This window comes from Pochonia chlamydosporia, chromosome 2, assembly GCF_001653235.2.
Source record: "Pochonia chlamydosporia 170 chromosome 2, whole genome shotgun sequence".
Taxonomy (NCBI): Eukaryota; Fungi; Ascomycota; class Sordariomycetes; order Hypocreales; family Clavicipitaceae; genus Pochonia; species Pochonia chlamydosporia.
This window is the reverse complement of record NC_035791.1, coordinates 5,721,240-5,736,883: the sequence shown is the minus strand read 5'-3', so window position 1 is coordinate 5,736,883 and position 15,644 is coordinate 5,721,240. Positions and strand designations below refer to the sequence as shown.

General features: G+C 49.1%; 8 protein-coding genes across 8 annotated transcripts; 4 read left to right on the top strand and 4 right to left on the bottom strand.

Annotated features, from left to right (window-relative positions):
- Positions 1–830: 830 nt before the first annotated feature.
- VFPPC_03779 (Salicylate synthase) lies at positions 831–2,066 on the top strand (the record flags this gene model as incomplete). Its single annotated transcript, XM_018283238.1, has 1 exon — positions 831–2,066. The coding sequence occupies one exon, from the start codon at positions 831–833 to the stop codon at positions 2,064–2,066; it is 1,236 nt and encodes a 411-aa protein (XP_018137540.1).
- Positions 2,067–2,486: 420 nt separating this feature from the next.
- Positions 2,487–2,969, top strand: VFPPC_03778 (Zn(2)-C6 fungal-type DNA-binding domain-containing protein; the record flags this gene model as incomplete). The annotated part of the gene is made up of 1 exon (XM_018283237.1): positions 2,487–2,969. One exon carries the CDS (start codon positions 2,487–2,489, stop codon positions 2,967–2,969), a length of 483 nt encoding a protein of 160 aa, XP_018137539.1.
- Positions 2,970–3,150: 181 nt separating this feature from the next.
- Positions 3,151–3,321, bottom strand: VFPPC_16835 (hypothetical protein; the record flags this gene model as incomplete). The annotated part of the gene is made up of 1 exon (XM_018294588.1): positions 3,151–3,321. One exon carries the CDS (start codon positions 3,319–3,321, stop codon positions 3,151–3,153), a length of 171 nt encoding a protein of 56 aa, XP_018137538.1.
- A 223-nt stretch (positions 3,322–3,544) lies between these two features.
- On the bottom strand, positions 3,545–4,447 carry VFPPC_03777 (AIG2-like family domain-containing protein; the record flags this gene model as incomplete). The annotated part of the gene is made up of 1 exon (XM_018283236.1): positions 3,545–4,447. One exon carries the CDS (start codon positions 4,445–4,447, stop codon positions 3,545–3,547), a length of 903 nt encoding a protein of 300 aa, XP_018137537.1.
- A 1,304-nt stretch (positions 4,448–5,751) lies between these two features.
- Positions 5,752–6,495, top strand: VFPPC_03776 (phospholipase/carboxylesterase; the record flags this gene model as incomplete). Its single annotated transcript, XM_018283235.1, has 1 exon — positions 5,752–6,495. One exon carries the CDS (start codon positions 5,752–5,754, stop codon positions 6,493–6,495), a length of 744 nt encoding a protein of 247 aa, XP_018137536.1.
- Positions 6,496–7,408: 913 nt separating this feature from the next.
- Positions 7,409–8,226, top strand: VFPPC_13521 (LysM domain-containing protein; the record flags this gene model as incomplete). The annotated part of the gene is made up of 2 exons (XM_018291296.1): positions 7,409–7,910; positions 7,973–8,226. 2 exons carry the CDS (start codon positions 7,409–7,411, stop codon positions 8,224–8,226), a joined length of 756 nt encoding a protein of 251 aa, XP_018137535.1.
- A 1,914-nt stretch (positions 8,227–10,140) lies between these two features.
- VFPPC_03775 (peptidase cysteine/serine, trypsin-like protein) lies at positions 10,141–13,352 on the bottom strand (the record flags this gene model as incomplete). The annotated part of the gene is made up of 5 exons (XM_018283234.1): positions 10,141–10,488; positions 10,557–10,563; positions 10,959–11,701; positions 11,766–13,165; positions 13,226–13,352. The coding sequence occupies 5 exons, from the start codon at positions 13,350–13,352 to the stop codon at positions 10,141–10,143; spliced, it is 2,625 nt and encodes an 874-aa protein (XP_018137534.1).
- Positions 13,353–14,557: 1,205 nt separating this feature from the next.
- Positions 14,558–15,644, bottom strand: VFPPC_03774 (short-chain dehydrogenases/reductase; the record flags this gene model as incomplete). The annotated part of the gene is made up of 2 exons (XM_018283233.1): positions 14,558–15,222; positions 15,296–15,644. 2 exons carry the CDS (start codon positions 15,642–15,644, stop codon positions 14,558–14,560), a joined length of 1,014 nt encoding a protein of 337 aa, XP_018137533.1.

Below are 15,644 nucleotides of genomic sequence, written 5' to 3'. Positions count from 1 at the left end.
AAAGTGAATGTCGGGAACATCGACTTAACGCCTGCGATGATAGAAATGGTAATGATACTTTTTTGATACGTTATTCATCGCATGACATGGAATCGACTTTCTTGATCCTCCCGTTAACCACAATTGTCATGGTGGACAGGTTGCCCACGAAGCCATCTGTTACACTGGACAGCCGGTGAGCCTTAATATTGGTTACTCAAAATATCAGCAAAAGGCATGGTTCACAACATCAAAATGAGAGCCTAAAGCCGGGTATGGATTGGTTCCGGAGGGCCAATCAGAATGTATGAAGCCAATGGCCTCTGATATCATAAAAGATTATGTCTGAATAGAGCTATGAATGCTCCAAGCCCCGATCACAGTACTTGTCACAACATCGGTGTAGACTAACTCGGACTCAGACTGTAACTTGGGGTCGGGGTTGCCAAACAGCGCTGTCACATTGCGATAAAGCCCCAGTTGCATAATTGGGCGCCATTTTGATGCCTAACCTTGGCGACAAGAAAAGAAATATAGCGGAAAGTAAAGTTTTACGGCCACTGAATGCGTATCACGTTGCATGAGCCATCCGGGATCTAGTCTACGACACGGACAAGGAAGAGATATCTTCCGAACTCATCATTGGTGTAAGGTGCTAGTGCAGCGCCGCATGGTTAGGACGACACGGGATACCTGGTGGTGTAGCCGTACCCTGCGAGTGGAATCAAGATAAGAACCACTCGACTTGGGGATTAGATAGACCTTTATACGGTGGCAGAATAAAACAGCGGATTTTGTAGGGTGCTTCTTGTCCCCATTCCACTCTGTCGAAGCACACAACACATCTCACTATGCTTTCTGAGACGACTACGCTGCCCAAAGCTCCGGGAAGCGCCCTCGACGCAGTCGTTGGCATACTTTCAAAATACCAAGGCGGCGAGTACTACACATATGAAGATAGCGATACTTGGTACATCGGCATTGGCAGCCATGCCTCACTGGTAGTTTCACCAGATGGTAAAACCGCAACCAAGTTTAGCCATGACGAGAAGAAAGAGTCCTTCCCTGTCGCTGGGTCTTTAAACAACACTGCTAGAGCCTTCGTGACAGAGAATTCTTCCCTCGGCAGGATCTTTGGCCAAGTTGGTTTCAATTACTCTGCTATCGTCTCTGGCCAGTCATACAATTGTGGTCACTGGCCAGTACTGAGCCTGGTAGACCTCATTGGTGGTGCCATTCCGACTTTGTCTACTGCCTTCATGGAAGTCGATGTGGAGATGGGTCGTGACGACTACATCTCACGAGTCGGGCTGGCCATATCGCAAATCAAGGAAGGCAGATATTGCAAGGCCATTCCCTCTCGAATGGTCAATCTACCAAAGCGTGTTGACATGCTGGCTACTCTTTACCATGGCCGGCGTGCTAATACCCCAGCGCGAACGTTTACCGTTAGCCATGCTGGAATACAAGCTACAGGATTCAGTCCCGAGGTACTGCTGTCCATCAAGAATGATACTGTATTCACCGAAGCCCTTGCGGGTACACAGCTATCCAATGCAGCAGACTCGAAACTCACTAATAATGCGCTACTCAACGATCCTAAGGAAGTCATGGAGCACTGCATCGCTATCAAGGGCTCAATCCGGAGATTGAGTCACATTTGTCCCCCAGAGAGTATTTCCGTCAAAGATTTCATGTCATTTATGCCTCGAGGCAATGTACAGCGTCTCTTTTCTCACGTCTCAGGCACTCTCAGACCTGGAACTGATGGCTGGGACGCTCTCCTGGGTTTGGTTGCAAACATTACCGTTCCAGGCATGCCGGGTCAGGGAAACATGGAGGCTATCAACACTTTTGAACCGCACCCCAGGGACATGTACTGCGGAGCAGTACTCATGCTAGATCCTGCGGCCAGCTTGTTCGAAGCAACACTCGTTATTCGCACGGTCTTTCAGGATGAGCAGCGTCAATGGCTGCAAGCTGGTGCCGGGGTCACTGCTCTTTCTAAGCCGGAGCGAGAATTCACAGAAACTTGTGAGAAGTTGGGTAGCATATTTCCCTACGTGGTGGCAGAAACAGAGGCGTGATATAATGTCTCAGCTCACGGGCTGTGTGATGTACATGCTCACCAGCTATGTCATCATTAAGTTATCAATGCGTTTCTAGCTTGTGGTGTGGTGAAAAATTTTAGATCATTTCAGTTAATACTTTTCTTCCACCAGTTGACCCTTTTTATATGCATGCTCTCACTATTTTGTCCATGGAAGAATGTGTAGATGTGTTGCTGTGAACAATTATGGAACTCGGGGGGTTTTTCTATCCAATCCGGTCAAAGATGCAAGTCTCGACGGAGAACAGCCCATCAAGAAAACCACAAACTTGACCCCTCTTGACTTGACGCCTGATTCCTGGTTGCCAATTGAATGTGACCAAATAATCCAGAACTCCATTACGGATTGCGTCCCAATATCCTACGCTTTCATTACACGCTTGGTCAAACGAGTCAAATGAGCTCTCAGCGAAGCCAGATCGTGCGCGCGCCTTCAGAGGAGACCATAACCGGCAATAAATCCGTCTTCCTCGCAGGCACAACTACCGCCGTGGACAATGTTGACTGGCGCGAGAAGCTGTCTGCCTCGCTCTGCGAGCACCCGATAACCATTTTTAATCCCAACCGCCCAGACTGGGATAGCACATGGCGCGAGGACGTTAACTTTGCACCCTATCGTGAGCAAGTCCTGTGGGAGCTCGACAAACAGGTCAAGGCCGACCTTGTTGTGGTATACTTCCACCCAGCTACGTTGGCTCCGATAAGTCTTTTGGAACTCGGTCTTTCTGCACAGGTTCCAGGCAAAGTTATTGCCATAGCTCCGGAGGGATACGCGAAGAGGGGTAATGTGCAAATTGTTTGTCAGAAGTTTGGGATTGAGTTCCTGGATAATATGGACGAGTTACATGGGATTATCATTGATAAGTTACAATTGAATTGATGTCTGTCTGACTTGATATTTCTGGCCGAGCCGAAATAATGTTTCAAAATAATTGATACTTGTGCAAAACCCGTGGCACACTGTCATTCTATCCATATTCTCCCTATTCCGTAGTATCACCTGAGTTATTGTATATGCTGGTACAAAGAGACAAACTGCTCTCTTCTTATTCAACTTCCTATTACCTTCGCCCCTTACAGAAGCTTGTCATCTTCCAATGTAGGCGGTGTCCATTAAAACCTGGGTTGGCTGTTAGAGATTGCATCACACCTCGACAGGCCTGCTGTCTGACCATAGTGTCTTGCACACCAGTTTGGGCGTTGCGAGTACCAGTAGAACAAATTCGATACATGTAGAAGGGACGATTCTTTCCACTCCGTCGCGCGTCTATCTGAACCGGCGTATTGACATGCTCAGTGTCGCAGTGACAGTGTTGACAGCCCGATTAATCAAGGAGAACAAGACGTCCCAGATTCCATCCGTATTCCAGATGTCACTTGTGCGTTCCAACCTCATTCGCATCAGAGAACCTCATCCATATGAACCATAGCTAGCCAAGAATGCGCTGAGTGCTCTCAGGATGAGGACGTGATACAAACGGTTTCAACTATAATGGCCAGGTCCACCATTCGTTGGCTTCCATGTCTCCTATGCTTTGTTGCGCGGCCTTTTGGGGGGCGTAGAGTAAGCCTTGCAGGCTTGTGGTTGTTTCGTCTAGGCAGCCTTGGTACCCGACGCTGTCCAACACGACCTCTTGGTGAAGTTGGGCGAACACTCCTCTCGATAAGATGCGGCTTAACATATTTGCTCAGAAATACTTGCGAGACGCCGAGAACTGCTGCATCGGCAATTGCGCTTCGCATCCGCAAGACGTATTCCGGCCGAATCTTTCCGTTGGTTTTGTATTTTTCGCTGACGTACACCAAGGCCTGGACCTCTTGACAACAATTGTGCTGGTCCGCACCGAAATTGAACCGCTCTATCAGCGCTTTTATGTTTTGCCTGGTTGATCGATGTCCCGTTGACATATCTGGGCTGGTACCATCCGGCGGCGGTGTCTTTTCGAGAGTCTGTTGATTCGAACGGGGTTTTGGTCGGAGCATTTCGGGTAACAGGGTGGTTTTGACGTTGCAATATTGCGCATGCAGCTCGAGTTTCACTCTTAATGTTTGTCTATCGTAGAAGCCTTTAGACACGCCCTCTGATCTATCAAGAACTTTCTCGTCTTCAGGTGTGATGGAGTAGACTAGTCCTTCGACACAAGACCCATCGGCAGAGGGTACGACGTTGGCCACACCTCGCTCATTGATCTGCCATCTGTAACCGGGTAGGGTTGCCCTTCCTTTAAAGATGCTCCCTGGGCAACGGCGAGCCATCTGTATTAGATGTAGATTACTTCCATAGGAGAAGTAGAGATTTTCGTGTTTGCGAAACGGCCAGGGTAGTGAAGCTGCAATGTTTGCGTTTGGTGATGACATTGTCGGAGTGTCTTTCATGGTAAAAATGCAGATGAAGCTAAAAGAAAACAAGACGAAGTTGCCAACAGAGACAAGATTTTGTCGCTTTAATAAGGAAACTCAACCAGAAGCCTGAGAGTTTGCCTGAGCAAGAAGGTGGCTGTAAATGGGGGCCAAATAGACCTGTTCCTGGATCTCGGAGGATCACGAGTCGGTGCCGAGCTTCAGATCGTGTCACTTGAGCCGCATGGCAGTGGCTACCGCCTTGCCACATCGAACTTGATATGGACAGCATCAGCAATCGAATGCAGCCCACGTATGTTCAATCAAACAGCCAGCAAATAAACGGAGGAGACGTTCTCTGGTGCCCGATCCCGAGGCGTCAGCTACCCACGTGGCAGACATTGAAAGGCAGATGCAGTTTATGCATTAGTTCAACACAAAATCGTGCATATGCAGCCCTGAACATCAGCTGTTGCCTGACGTGTTTGGACGTGTCTTAAAACTGTCAACACGTCATGAGAAGGCCTCCGTTTATATGCGGTTGGTCTCATGACGGCTTCTTGGTCGTGGATCCTCAGCCTTCGTCTCCAACATTGTGCGCATATCAACCTCAACATACAGGCCACAGGAAGCTGTAGCACGCATCGTCCAGCCAGCGAATCGAAAATCCGAAGATGGCACACTTCTGGGAGCTATTGGGCATCGGGTAATATTTGAGTTCAGGCCAATCGGGCTCCGAGGTCATAATACCTGACGAATGTGGTCAATGAAAGCTTGAGCAAAGTTTCGTCATTATAAATCACATGCTGCAATTTGTGGCGCAAGGCAAGCTGAAAAACCCGGCATACCGCAATGTTCTCACTCCGAACCTCACCTTCAAACTCATAGACACCAGATCTCCTCGAGAAGGTCAACCTTAGGTCCTCGCCTTACGGAGACTTTTCGCCAACAATTAGCCACCCTAGATCTCGGACCTCCGAGATTAGCTCGATATTTAGCCACCGACGGCCCGGTCCTTTGAGATCAGTGGAGTTTTGTATCTCGGCTTTTGCAAAGATCATTGCCGAAAGAGGAAGATTTGACCCACACTGACCGGCTTTGATCGTTGAGCCGCATCGCTTGACATCATTATCGAGTCGTTGAATTGTAAGACATGGAAGTCGGTGCACGGCCTCATCGGAGATTACCTTTGTCTTTGTTCAAAATCCACTGAGGCCGATCACCATCCGTGAACTTCAACATTGCTGATAAAGGTCAACAACCCACTTTCACGAGCACAACACAACATTTCCATTCCTGCGCTCCTGTCACACGAAAAGGACATGTCTACACCAATTTTCAGTTACGCCTCTGCGGCCGCCGCAGTTGCCTGTGCCACTATTTTCCTGGTGGCTTATCGAGACTATCGTGCATACGTTGCCCTTGGCCCTCATGGCCTGCCCGACAACTTCTGGGGTTGGTACAAGCAACTCAAAATGTCTCGAATAGCTCGCAAAGACATCACTGTACCAGCTCCTTATGACCTAAAAGCAGTCAAGGACACTGCTGGGCCAAATGCCACCACCAGCTATCTCACGAAGCCATTGGAGCGCCGATCCGGTCAACGGCCAACCGTCCCGAATTTCACCGCCCCTCAGCGCCAAATAACCGCCACTGCATCCACGGAAATGAAACTACTAATGAACCAATACATTGAGTCTTTGGTCAAGTCCAATGATGACACTTTACAATTGCAGCTCTCTCATCTTGAGGGTCCAGTTCCCGCTCTCCAACTGAAAGACGGAATCAACAGACCACCTTACCTGAACCCGACTCGTGGAGAGTTGGCGCACGTGCACCCTCCGGATGGCAGTACACATCTTGTTCTCTCCCTGGAAGATTCCAAGACTGTCATCGAGAGAGGCTGGGGTCAGAGACACAGGTTGAGCGGAAGTTTGATAGGGTGGGGGTACACTCTTGTCTATGCGCCGCGGGATCAAGAAGAATTTCGTACTTGGAAGAATATTGTGTATGCTGCGGCGTGTTACTGCTGTGCTGAAATATCTGATATCAAGGAACCGCTATGACGGAAGAGCTGGAGGGATGAGACTGGTACAACATGGGAATCGGAAGTATGCATAGAAACAGGGCTGCGATAGCCAAATGTCACATAAGACATGGAAGTCGGTGCACGACCTTATCGGAGATTAGCTGTGTCTTTGTTCGAAAATCTACTAATGCCGCGTCACCATCCGTGAACTTGGACGTTACTAAAAAGGCCAAAAGCACACTGTCACTTGAGGAGGAGTCGTACCCGCTCGATTATAATGGTGGCCTTGGCACTGTCAGAATCGAACTTTCCCTCGAGGTCAAGAAGGGCTGTAGCTTCGGCACGTATCACGTAACGGACCCGTCGGATCCCAGGCGCGCCAATGGCTACGATGTCGCGCACTTTGATACCGAGCTGTGCGAGCACTACTTGACTCTGATTGCGGATAGTTGCAACTGTGGAGGTGTGACTGGAAAGCAAGGCGGTACCTTGGAAAATGACTGCTACAAGTGGAGGATGGATCCCGAGTTGGATTGGTAATATTCTTTAACATTGTTTTTGAGTACTATATAAATAGATACCAAGGTTTATAATCTTCTGTATGAATGCAGTGCAATATGAATGCCATGTAATAATGTGACTAGTTGTAGTTGAATGCGTAGTGCACTGATGGAAATAGAGAGAAATGCCTTTGCCCATTCACCGACAAACAGCTTCAAGTGTAAACTCCAAAATGCATTCATTTTTTTGTGTGTATTTTCCGTGTCAAAATTACACGGCAAGGTACAATTAACCCTAACCCTAACCCCTGGCTATTTCCAATATAGGCAATTCGGCCGCACAGGGTCTCTCCGCCTTGACAAGAATATCCTCCATCACAAGCCGGTGAAATTACTCATCAACATCTTAATCACCAACTAAACGAATTATAATAACTCGCAGAGCCCAACATGTACCCGTCATTCGAAGAGCTGCGGAGCGACAGGCAAAGATTAGGCTTCTTCGAGGACTTTAAACGGCTCTGCTGGCCTCTCAGGGGCACGCTCCCAACTGCGCTAGCGGTCATGAAGACCATGCGCGGTGCTTTGGAGGACATGGAGCCCCTGCAGCGCGGAGATGGAAGTTGGCATGAGATTGCCTTTCTACCACTGACGGAACCCAAGGTCTCGTCTATCAAGGCCTCCATTCCCATGTTGAACCAGTATGAGCCTGACTGGGTAAGGTGGCACAAGGACCATGAGGCAGCTGAATATGTCACGTATGGGGATCTGGATGACGACACGCGGCCGTTTGGCGAGCAGCAGGAGGATGGTACCTGGGAAGCGGACTCGGATACAGAGTACCTTGCGAGGTGCTGTGGCCAGGATAGACCAGTGCATAAACAAGGTCTGGCGGTGCAGGTGAAGCCGGCCGCGGGGAAGGAATTCGTGACTATACAAGACTACGTATCCGGTATGTTGGCTTTTATAGTTTCATGTTGATTTATATGCTTGAAGCTCATCGGATTGATACAGTGGTGCATCCGTGGATGATGAGTCTGCGCGAGGACATTATACTGGCCATGATTGTGGCAGGTGATGGAAGAAACATGGCACCTGAAACCGCGCGCGGTATGGACTGGAAGGTTTCCGTAAGGGCAGCTCCGCAGCATGATATCTTGACGCATAAAATGTGGTTGAGCGATCATACTAAACCTGCGCCGTTGGATGAGGCTACGAGGATGTTGCTCCGAGCGGCGGGCACGTCGAGGGATTTGACTCGGCCATGACGCATGCAGAATATTCGATGCATGATTACATATAGAGTATAATATGTGAAATATATTTGAAGGGGCATACTCGATTGCCATATGGCAGCATATCATTTCCATTAAATATCAAAGTTAACTGGCTTCATCCCCGTCTGCACACACATCTCGTCAAACAGCGCTATAGAATTCCCAACGTAAGCCCCGAGTACGAGTCGCCCGTGACTGCACGGGTCACGGCGATTTAAAACGTGGGGCTCCCACCCTTATATTAATATCCCTCAACTTGGATGGCAAAAATACATTCAAGCTAGCACTATTTTTTCTGCAGCTTTTACTCCGTCCACCGCCCAGACACAGACGGCCAGCAGGTGTATATATGCCCCCCCTTCAAGCGTCTGCTCATGCAATGCAATCAAATCAGGACAATTATCAATAAAAACCAATGCCCTCTGGGATCTCTGGTGATTCATGATAACTTCTCGAATCGCATGGTATTGTTTTTTTACTTATTCAATGAAGCCGGGCTGGATTTTTGTCCAACGTCTGCTTTCACACTGAAAATCAAAATCAAGGGAACTTTTTGTTCTACTGGAGATTTCTGTTTTCCATAAGCCCCCCTTAAGGCCACGCCACCCGGCGCTCGCGGGTGGGAAGACGGTGGCAGCTGCAACTACCAGCAACGACGTCTTTTGCTGATTCCCTATCCTAGTGCCAGCCATTCAGACCAGTCATATATTGCAGGCGAGGGCCTTTCTTAGCCTAGAGCCTGAAGCCTTGTTCATCTGTCAAGTTTTTTTTTTTCGAACTGGTGAAGTAAAATTTTGAGGCAGTGATCAGCTAGTCTTAATACCCTGGTTGTGTGGAGGCTGAAGGTTTTGGATTTGCCCTTTGGCAGCCTCATGTTGTCTCTACTACATTAATCGGGCGGAGAGGATAATGGAGGAATTTGGCCGTGACCTAGAGTTAAAGCAATAGCATTCAGACTTAACGAGGTATATATACCCTATGTTCTTACATTATGAATCGGTATTATGAGTTAAACTCATTCTTAAGTCGTTGCCGCCAGCTGATACAGCTCTAGTACTTTATTACCATCCCATTTGCACTTTTATACTGGCTCTTACAATGAATCGACAATTTCCGCAAGATACCGTCTTTCAATCGGTGAAAAGGCCGTCTCTCTAGATCTCGGTCCCCTTGCTACCGGCGCCATGGTATCCGAAAATGAATGGTTAGCGGAAAGGCTGGTGGCTGAGAAGGTTTACACAACCAGACGCTTTCCCAATCGGAGATCTTGGCTCTATTTCGCTATCTTTGTGACCCTCATCTTGGCATTGACCAAATTCCGCCACAGATTATTTCAGGTATCATCCCCCCAACCTTCCAGGGCACGCAGAGCACCAATATACCACTAGCATCCTCTCATCCCTTGTGGAATCAAACCTTCACACAGAAAGGCAGTAGTAGCAAAGAATTGGGAGATGATGCCGAACGCACTATTAACCTGAATCATTCTTTATTGAAAGCAGGATCTACCACAGATATAAGCGAGATCATTGCATATGCCCTAGCAGACCAGATTTACAGATTGGTTGTAGCTCCTAGAGCTAGTATCAATCTCGAAGAGCCACTACACAAAGCTGGCGCTGACTCGTTGAGTGCCGTCTATCTTCGGAATTGGATCATGAAGCAGTTGGCAGTGGATGTGGCAGTATTCGATATTCTGGGAGATTTGTCTATCGTTGCGCTTGCAAAGTTCATTGCCGGCGAATGGCGAGCGGTTAGAATTCCAAACTAAATATCTCAAAATTTGATTCGTCACTTCACTATATCGGTGCTAGAGGTCCAGGGAACGAGTTGTTTTTTAACATGTTTTATCATCATTTGTTTCCATTAGACTACACGAATGTCTTAGTAAGAATCAAATAAAACTCATAAGGAGTTATTCGATTGCTGGATCTCGGTTCTCCGTTGCTGGACCGCATCTTCTCCAAGGTTTGGGGCTCCAGCATCGCTGATATTGGACAGCATGGCGACGTAGATGTAGCCACATACTGTGTGCGCCATGCCAGCGACTTCATCCCGTCCAAGGACTTCCCTCGCTTGCTCAAATACAGCATCACCTAATGGCCCATGTAACCTCGCCAGTGTTAGTGCTAAACTGTACACAGCGGCTGCCCTATCGTCGAGGCCACTAGGGACCTTGCCGTTGAATGCTTGCTCCACCTGCTCTTTTGTGAATCCAGCGCAAAGCGCAATGTACCTAGCGAAGGACCCAAGCTATAGTAGGGCTGCTAGGTCAAGTTAGCTAAGCGGCCTCGCCGCTGCCTATTTCTGGCTTAATGTACACTATACCTACATTGTGTGTTTAGCCCCCTTACTGTTAAAGCCGCCAAAGCGGCGGCAGTTCCCGCTAGATTAGGTGGGAAGAACAGCGCCTCCCGGTTTCTGTGTGTATGCTGCGGCGTGTTACTGCTGTGCTGAAATATCTGATATCAAGGAACCGCTATGACGGAAGAGCTGGAGGGATAAAACTGGCACAACATGGGCATCGAGAGCATGCAAAGAAACAGGGCTGTGATAGCGAAATGTCACATAACACAGACAGAATCCGGGAGGCGCCTGGCTATTTCCCAGACCAAATCTGGTGGAAAATGGCATTGACTGCTTTTATCGTTTGGGTGACGGGGTAAATATGATATTACGAAATAAAATGTCTATATACCTAATGCATGAATACCTAGCCTTACACCATTGAGGACTGATCGAAATTCCTCAGCTGCTGCAGAAGCCCAGGCTTGTCATTGTCATACATGTGGTCAAAATAACGGCCATCCCCCTCTCGGGCACTCTTTTTGTAGCCAGCCATTAGCCTCCCAAGGTTCATAGCAATGAGCAAATGGAACTCTTTGACATTGGTCAACCCTTCAACAGTGCTGGGCAGCTCGGCCTCCGTAATTTTGCCTTGAAGGACTTCCGCAACAGCAGTGGTGTCTCGATCTACTATTTCTGAAGCTTGCTTTCCTGTGATATCGGTGTAGTACTTATTCGGCTCGATTACTTCTCTCTGAACAGCCGTGCGCCATTCAACGCTCGTGGAACCCAGGCGTCCAGAGTCGTCTAGGTTGATGACCTGAGACTCGCCGAATCCTGCAGCAACGCCAATGTAATAGGCGAGAGAAAGGTCGGCAGGAAGCGTTGGCGGCTCATCCCGCAACTTTTGAGCAGTGGTTACCAAATTCTGTTCGTACAGTTCCAACGTCTTGCGGTGAGCCTGCGCCTCGGCAAAACGCTCCCCAGCACTGCCGAAGCCGCCGGCAGGCGTCCTCGCTGGCGGTTTCTGGGCAGACTTCCATTTCTCAATGAATTCCTTGTTATACTCTTCTGCGACGGACTTCAGAAGATTTGAGAAGTGGACAGGCACGTTGTTCAGCAGGAACTGGCGCTGGCGACTCACAATCTGGGCATTCACTTCTGCTCGGATCGCTTCCGTCTGGTTGCTGACTTCAGCTGGCCGCGCTCAACTCCTTGGGAAGATTGGCTTCGTCTAACTGAACGGTCGAATTTGTAACAAGCTGCCCGATCCAATCCGCGCCGTAGGATGCCACCACCATGGAGTCCAGAGCCAGAGAGCTCTGCAGCTTGACTCTGAACTCCTTGGAAATGACGAGTCGAGTCATCTTCTCGTCTAGAAGATTATTCCATTGTTCATCGCGGAGAGTCTTGGCAGTCTTCTCCCTTGAATCCAGTATACTGAAGAAACTGACAATCATGCGTACGAGCGAAACGACCATCCCAATAGGGGCTCCAACAGCACTGAGCATCAACTCATCACCAATGAAGCACAAGGCCGTATCGACCCCCTCGAAAGGAGTGGTTTTCCCGTCTTGATTGTTGGCCGCTGCGCCTACTCCGCAACCTACCAGCGGGACGAGTGATGTCCCAGTGCTTGCCCGGTCCAAGGCAGACGTTTCCGTGAGGAAGGCCTTTGTCAATGCCCCTGCCGTCAAGAAAACGTCAACAACACCGGGTATGGCTCTACCAAGGCCCTTGATTACAACGCGAGGCGGTTTCATCTTGGACACTAGCGGCTGGATGATTGTTGTACGGGCTTGGGAGACAGTCGTTTTCCAGAACTCGGGAGCGGAGCCAAGTTTGTGCTTCGCCACGATTGCATTGAACTCGTTCTCCGAAATCTTCTCGGCCAGCTTCGTCATTTTCACATCTGGCTCCTGATTGCTTTTTGGGGGACCGGCGTCATTGCCAGCCTTAGCCTTGTCTGTGTTCCCTGTCTCAGCCTCGGTCGGCGGTTTCTTCCCATCCTCGTTGCCACCAGGTGTCGGCTTCTTTGGTTCTTCTTGTTGCCCGGTTGCGGGTTGCTCCTTTAGCCCTTCGTCCTCAACGAAGTTGGCAGGATCGCAGATGGCTCGTTTTAAAATGGTGCATCGGGGACACGACCTAAAGATATAACCAGGGTTCTTGATTTTGATAGCCCTGCTGGACGGGTTGTCCTGAGTGACTTGGTATGCATGGGAGATACTCGAAGCCGGTATAGAACCATCCACGGCGAATTCTTGGTTATTGAGCACAGGGCCATCTTTGCGCCATATGTCGGGAAACCAATATCCATCTGGTACGCCATCGGGTGCCAACACGTAAATGTAGCCCGTTGGCTGCCTATTGTCTGTTTGACCGAAGGCGTACATTGAAGCGGCTACGGGAGACCGGGATGTTGATACGTATGCGGAATTGACATGGAATGACAGTTTTCCTTGCAGGGACCTATCATTACCCTTTGGTGTGAATCCTATCCTGAATATTTCATCAGGCGGCCGTGAATCACCTCTGTATAGCACGCCTAATTTTCCGCCACCGGGCGCGGCTTTCTTTGAATCCTCTGCGGAGGAAATTTTTGCAGGAAGGGGAGCCTGGCGTCTGAAACTGTCTTGGGATGAGGCTGTGATACGTTTAGTTACCAGATCAACTTTATTCAGAACAGTCTTAAAAATCGTCTTACTGATATCTGCCAGGTCGATGTCCACGCCAGTATGCGCGGTGCTGGGCACTCCGGGTGACAGATTGGTCGACCACGGAGCCGCAATGGCTTCCACCACGCAAAAGGCAAGCAACTGATAAGCTCTCATGGCTGGTGTGAATGTACTCAAAGCGAATATACAAATTGACCGTAATAAGTAAAGAGTGAATTGGTCAAATAGCCTGAGAATCCAAGGATGCGAGGAAATGGTGGTGGAACCACGGCAATGAGTGATACCAAAGCAGCATCTTTATATTCTGTCAGCAAGAAGTTGGTCGGCTTTCGCATGAGAATATCGTGGGCAGTGGAAATGGCAGTCTGGGGAATTTAGCCTTGGCACTAATACGCAGCGGTGACTACAGATGAAGGACCAGTCATTAGGCAAATAGAACGACTCTTGTTTCTTCAGACTTTCATGCTTTCGCAACTAAGCTGTATTCGGCAGAAGGAAAGTAAATGTATTGAGTAGGTCTAAATTTCGTATGTCATGCATAGCCACGTTTTAAATAAAGGATACGGTGTAAGTAAGGTCTTGGCTGTGAACTTATTCGGTGTGCACCGCCTCGCCAAGTCGGAGTTTGAGACGCATAAACATCCATGTCTGGTCTGATTTAGGACCAATCTAAGATCTCAAGCAAGCCACACCCAATCAGTTGACTCTTCTTGCAATGCAGATTCTTGGCGCGATTCCCAACATTGGATGCATTGAGCAACGCCACCTGGTCTGACAGGGTTAACAGCGACTCCCAGGCTACTTAAGTTTCAATGTTGACAGACGGAATCTGGGAAGCGCTACTGTTCGCACCGAATCAGGCGAAGCTGCCGCCGCTTTTGGCAACTTCACTTCAACTACCTTTGAATTGTCCGGCAGCCCCGAGACCCCTGTCTGACTCGATGCTGACCGCGATGAAGTATGCAAGCTTGCCTCTAAAGATGACTGCAAGAACGAGCGAGTGATAGACAATATTATGCACCTTGTGAGGTACGCACAAGTATAGCTCCATTAACACTCATTGTTTAAATTTTGAGAAGCTCTCTAAATGGCATAAAGAGGCGTCGATAGATATGAAAAAAACGTATCCAGGTCATGAAGAAACCTGTCGGCGGGAAAGAAGAACCGGCTGATGATCGGTGATGGGGACACTAGCCTGGTGCTAGGTACATTCAGGGTTCAAGATGACTGGAATAAATTCTGTATTAACTTCTCTATTTCAACTTTCCTGAGCATTAACATCTGGAGTCTGAGGACGGCTTTTCTGAACCAAAGCGGTAACGAGCACGGGTGACTCAGGCCCTGATGGCAAACCGCAGCATCTAGAAGACTTGACCAGTGATTTGTTTGATTTCCCCTACAACATGTGCCCAGAGTCTCTCCTCCACACCATCCTCTTTTGCTCGAATGAGAAGCTTTTCGATGCTATGAGCCACCCTCTCGCAATTCTCGTCAACGTTATAGCTGCCGCTTCCTTGCTTTCCATCGGTCCCAACTGACACGGCGGCGTTTTCCACGAGAGCAGCCCCAACAGCGCCGCCAGAAGCGGGTGGAAAGGCAGCGCTAGTAGCACAGTATAACTGCAGTACTGATGACTCTTCCGGGGAGCGATATTTCATGAGCAGCGGCCCAAAAACTGCGAGAGCCATGCGGGCCACCGCCATCATCCCTGTGGCTCCCTTGCCGAAGCTGGTTTTCACTCCTCCCGGGAAGTTGTGAACGAAGCTCACATCGGGGGCCTTCTGAGCCAACACGTTGTGCGCCATGGTGATCATTGATGCCAAATGCGCACGAGCCTTGAGAGGCTGCTTAGTTACGTGTTCAGCCCAGTTCTCTTCGTTGACGTGACTTTCGTAGCCGGCCGCAAAGACGGAAACAACTCGCCTTAGCCCTGAGGCGTTTTGAATAGTCGGCAGGAGGGCAAGGGTAAACAAAATGCGGGAAGCGAACGGGAGCGCATACATCTTCGAAAGCCCTTCCGATGTCTCTGCGTAACAAGGTGTGTGTCAGTGATAAGACTGCGAAACTCGTCCACGGCGTCCACAGCTTGTATGACTTACTCTCTGTCTGTAGTCCACCTTGCGTCTGAAACAACAAGTTGATGGACTCTTCTTTGGACGTGATTTCCTCGCACACTCTCTTAACGTTGTTTAGGAGACTAACATCGGATTGGATGAAGATGTACTCTCCGTCCCGGTTGAGCTTGGTGCACTCGAGGATAATGCGGTCCGCTGCGTTTTGGGACCGTCCCACGATGTATATCTTGGGGCGCTTTACATGGCGAGCAAAGTTCTTCAGGGTGTATTCACCTATCCCGCCGGTGCCGCCGACGAAGACGCCGACCATTCCAGCTGGAAGAGTGGCGGCGATCTTGGTGTTGGATGCTTGAGCGGCAGTTATGGTGACCAT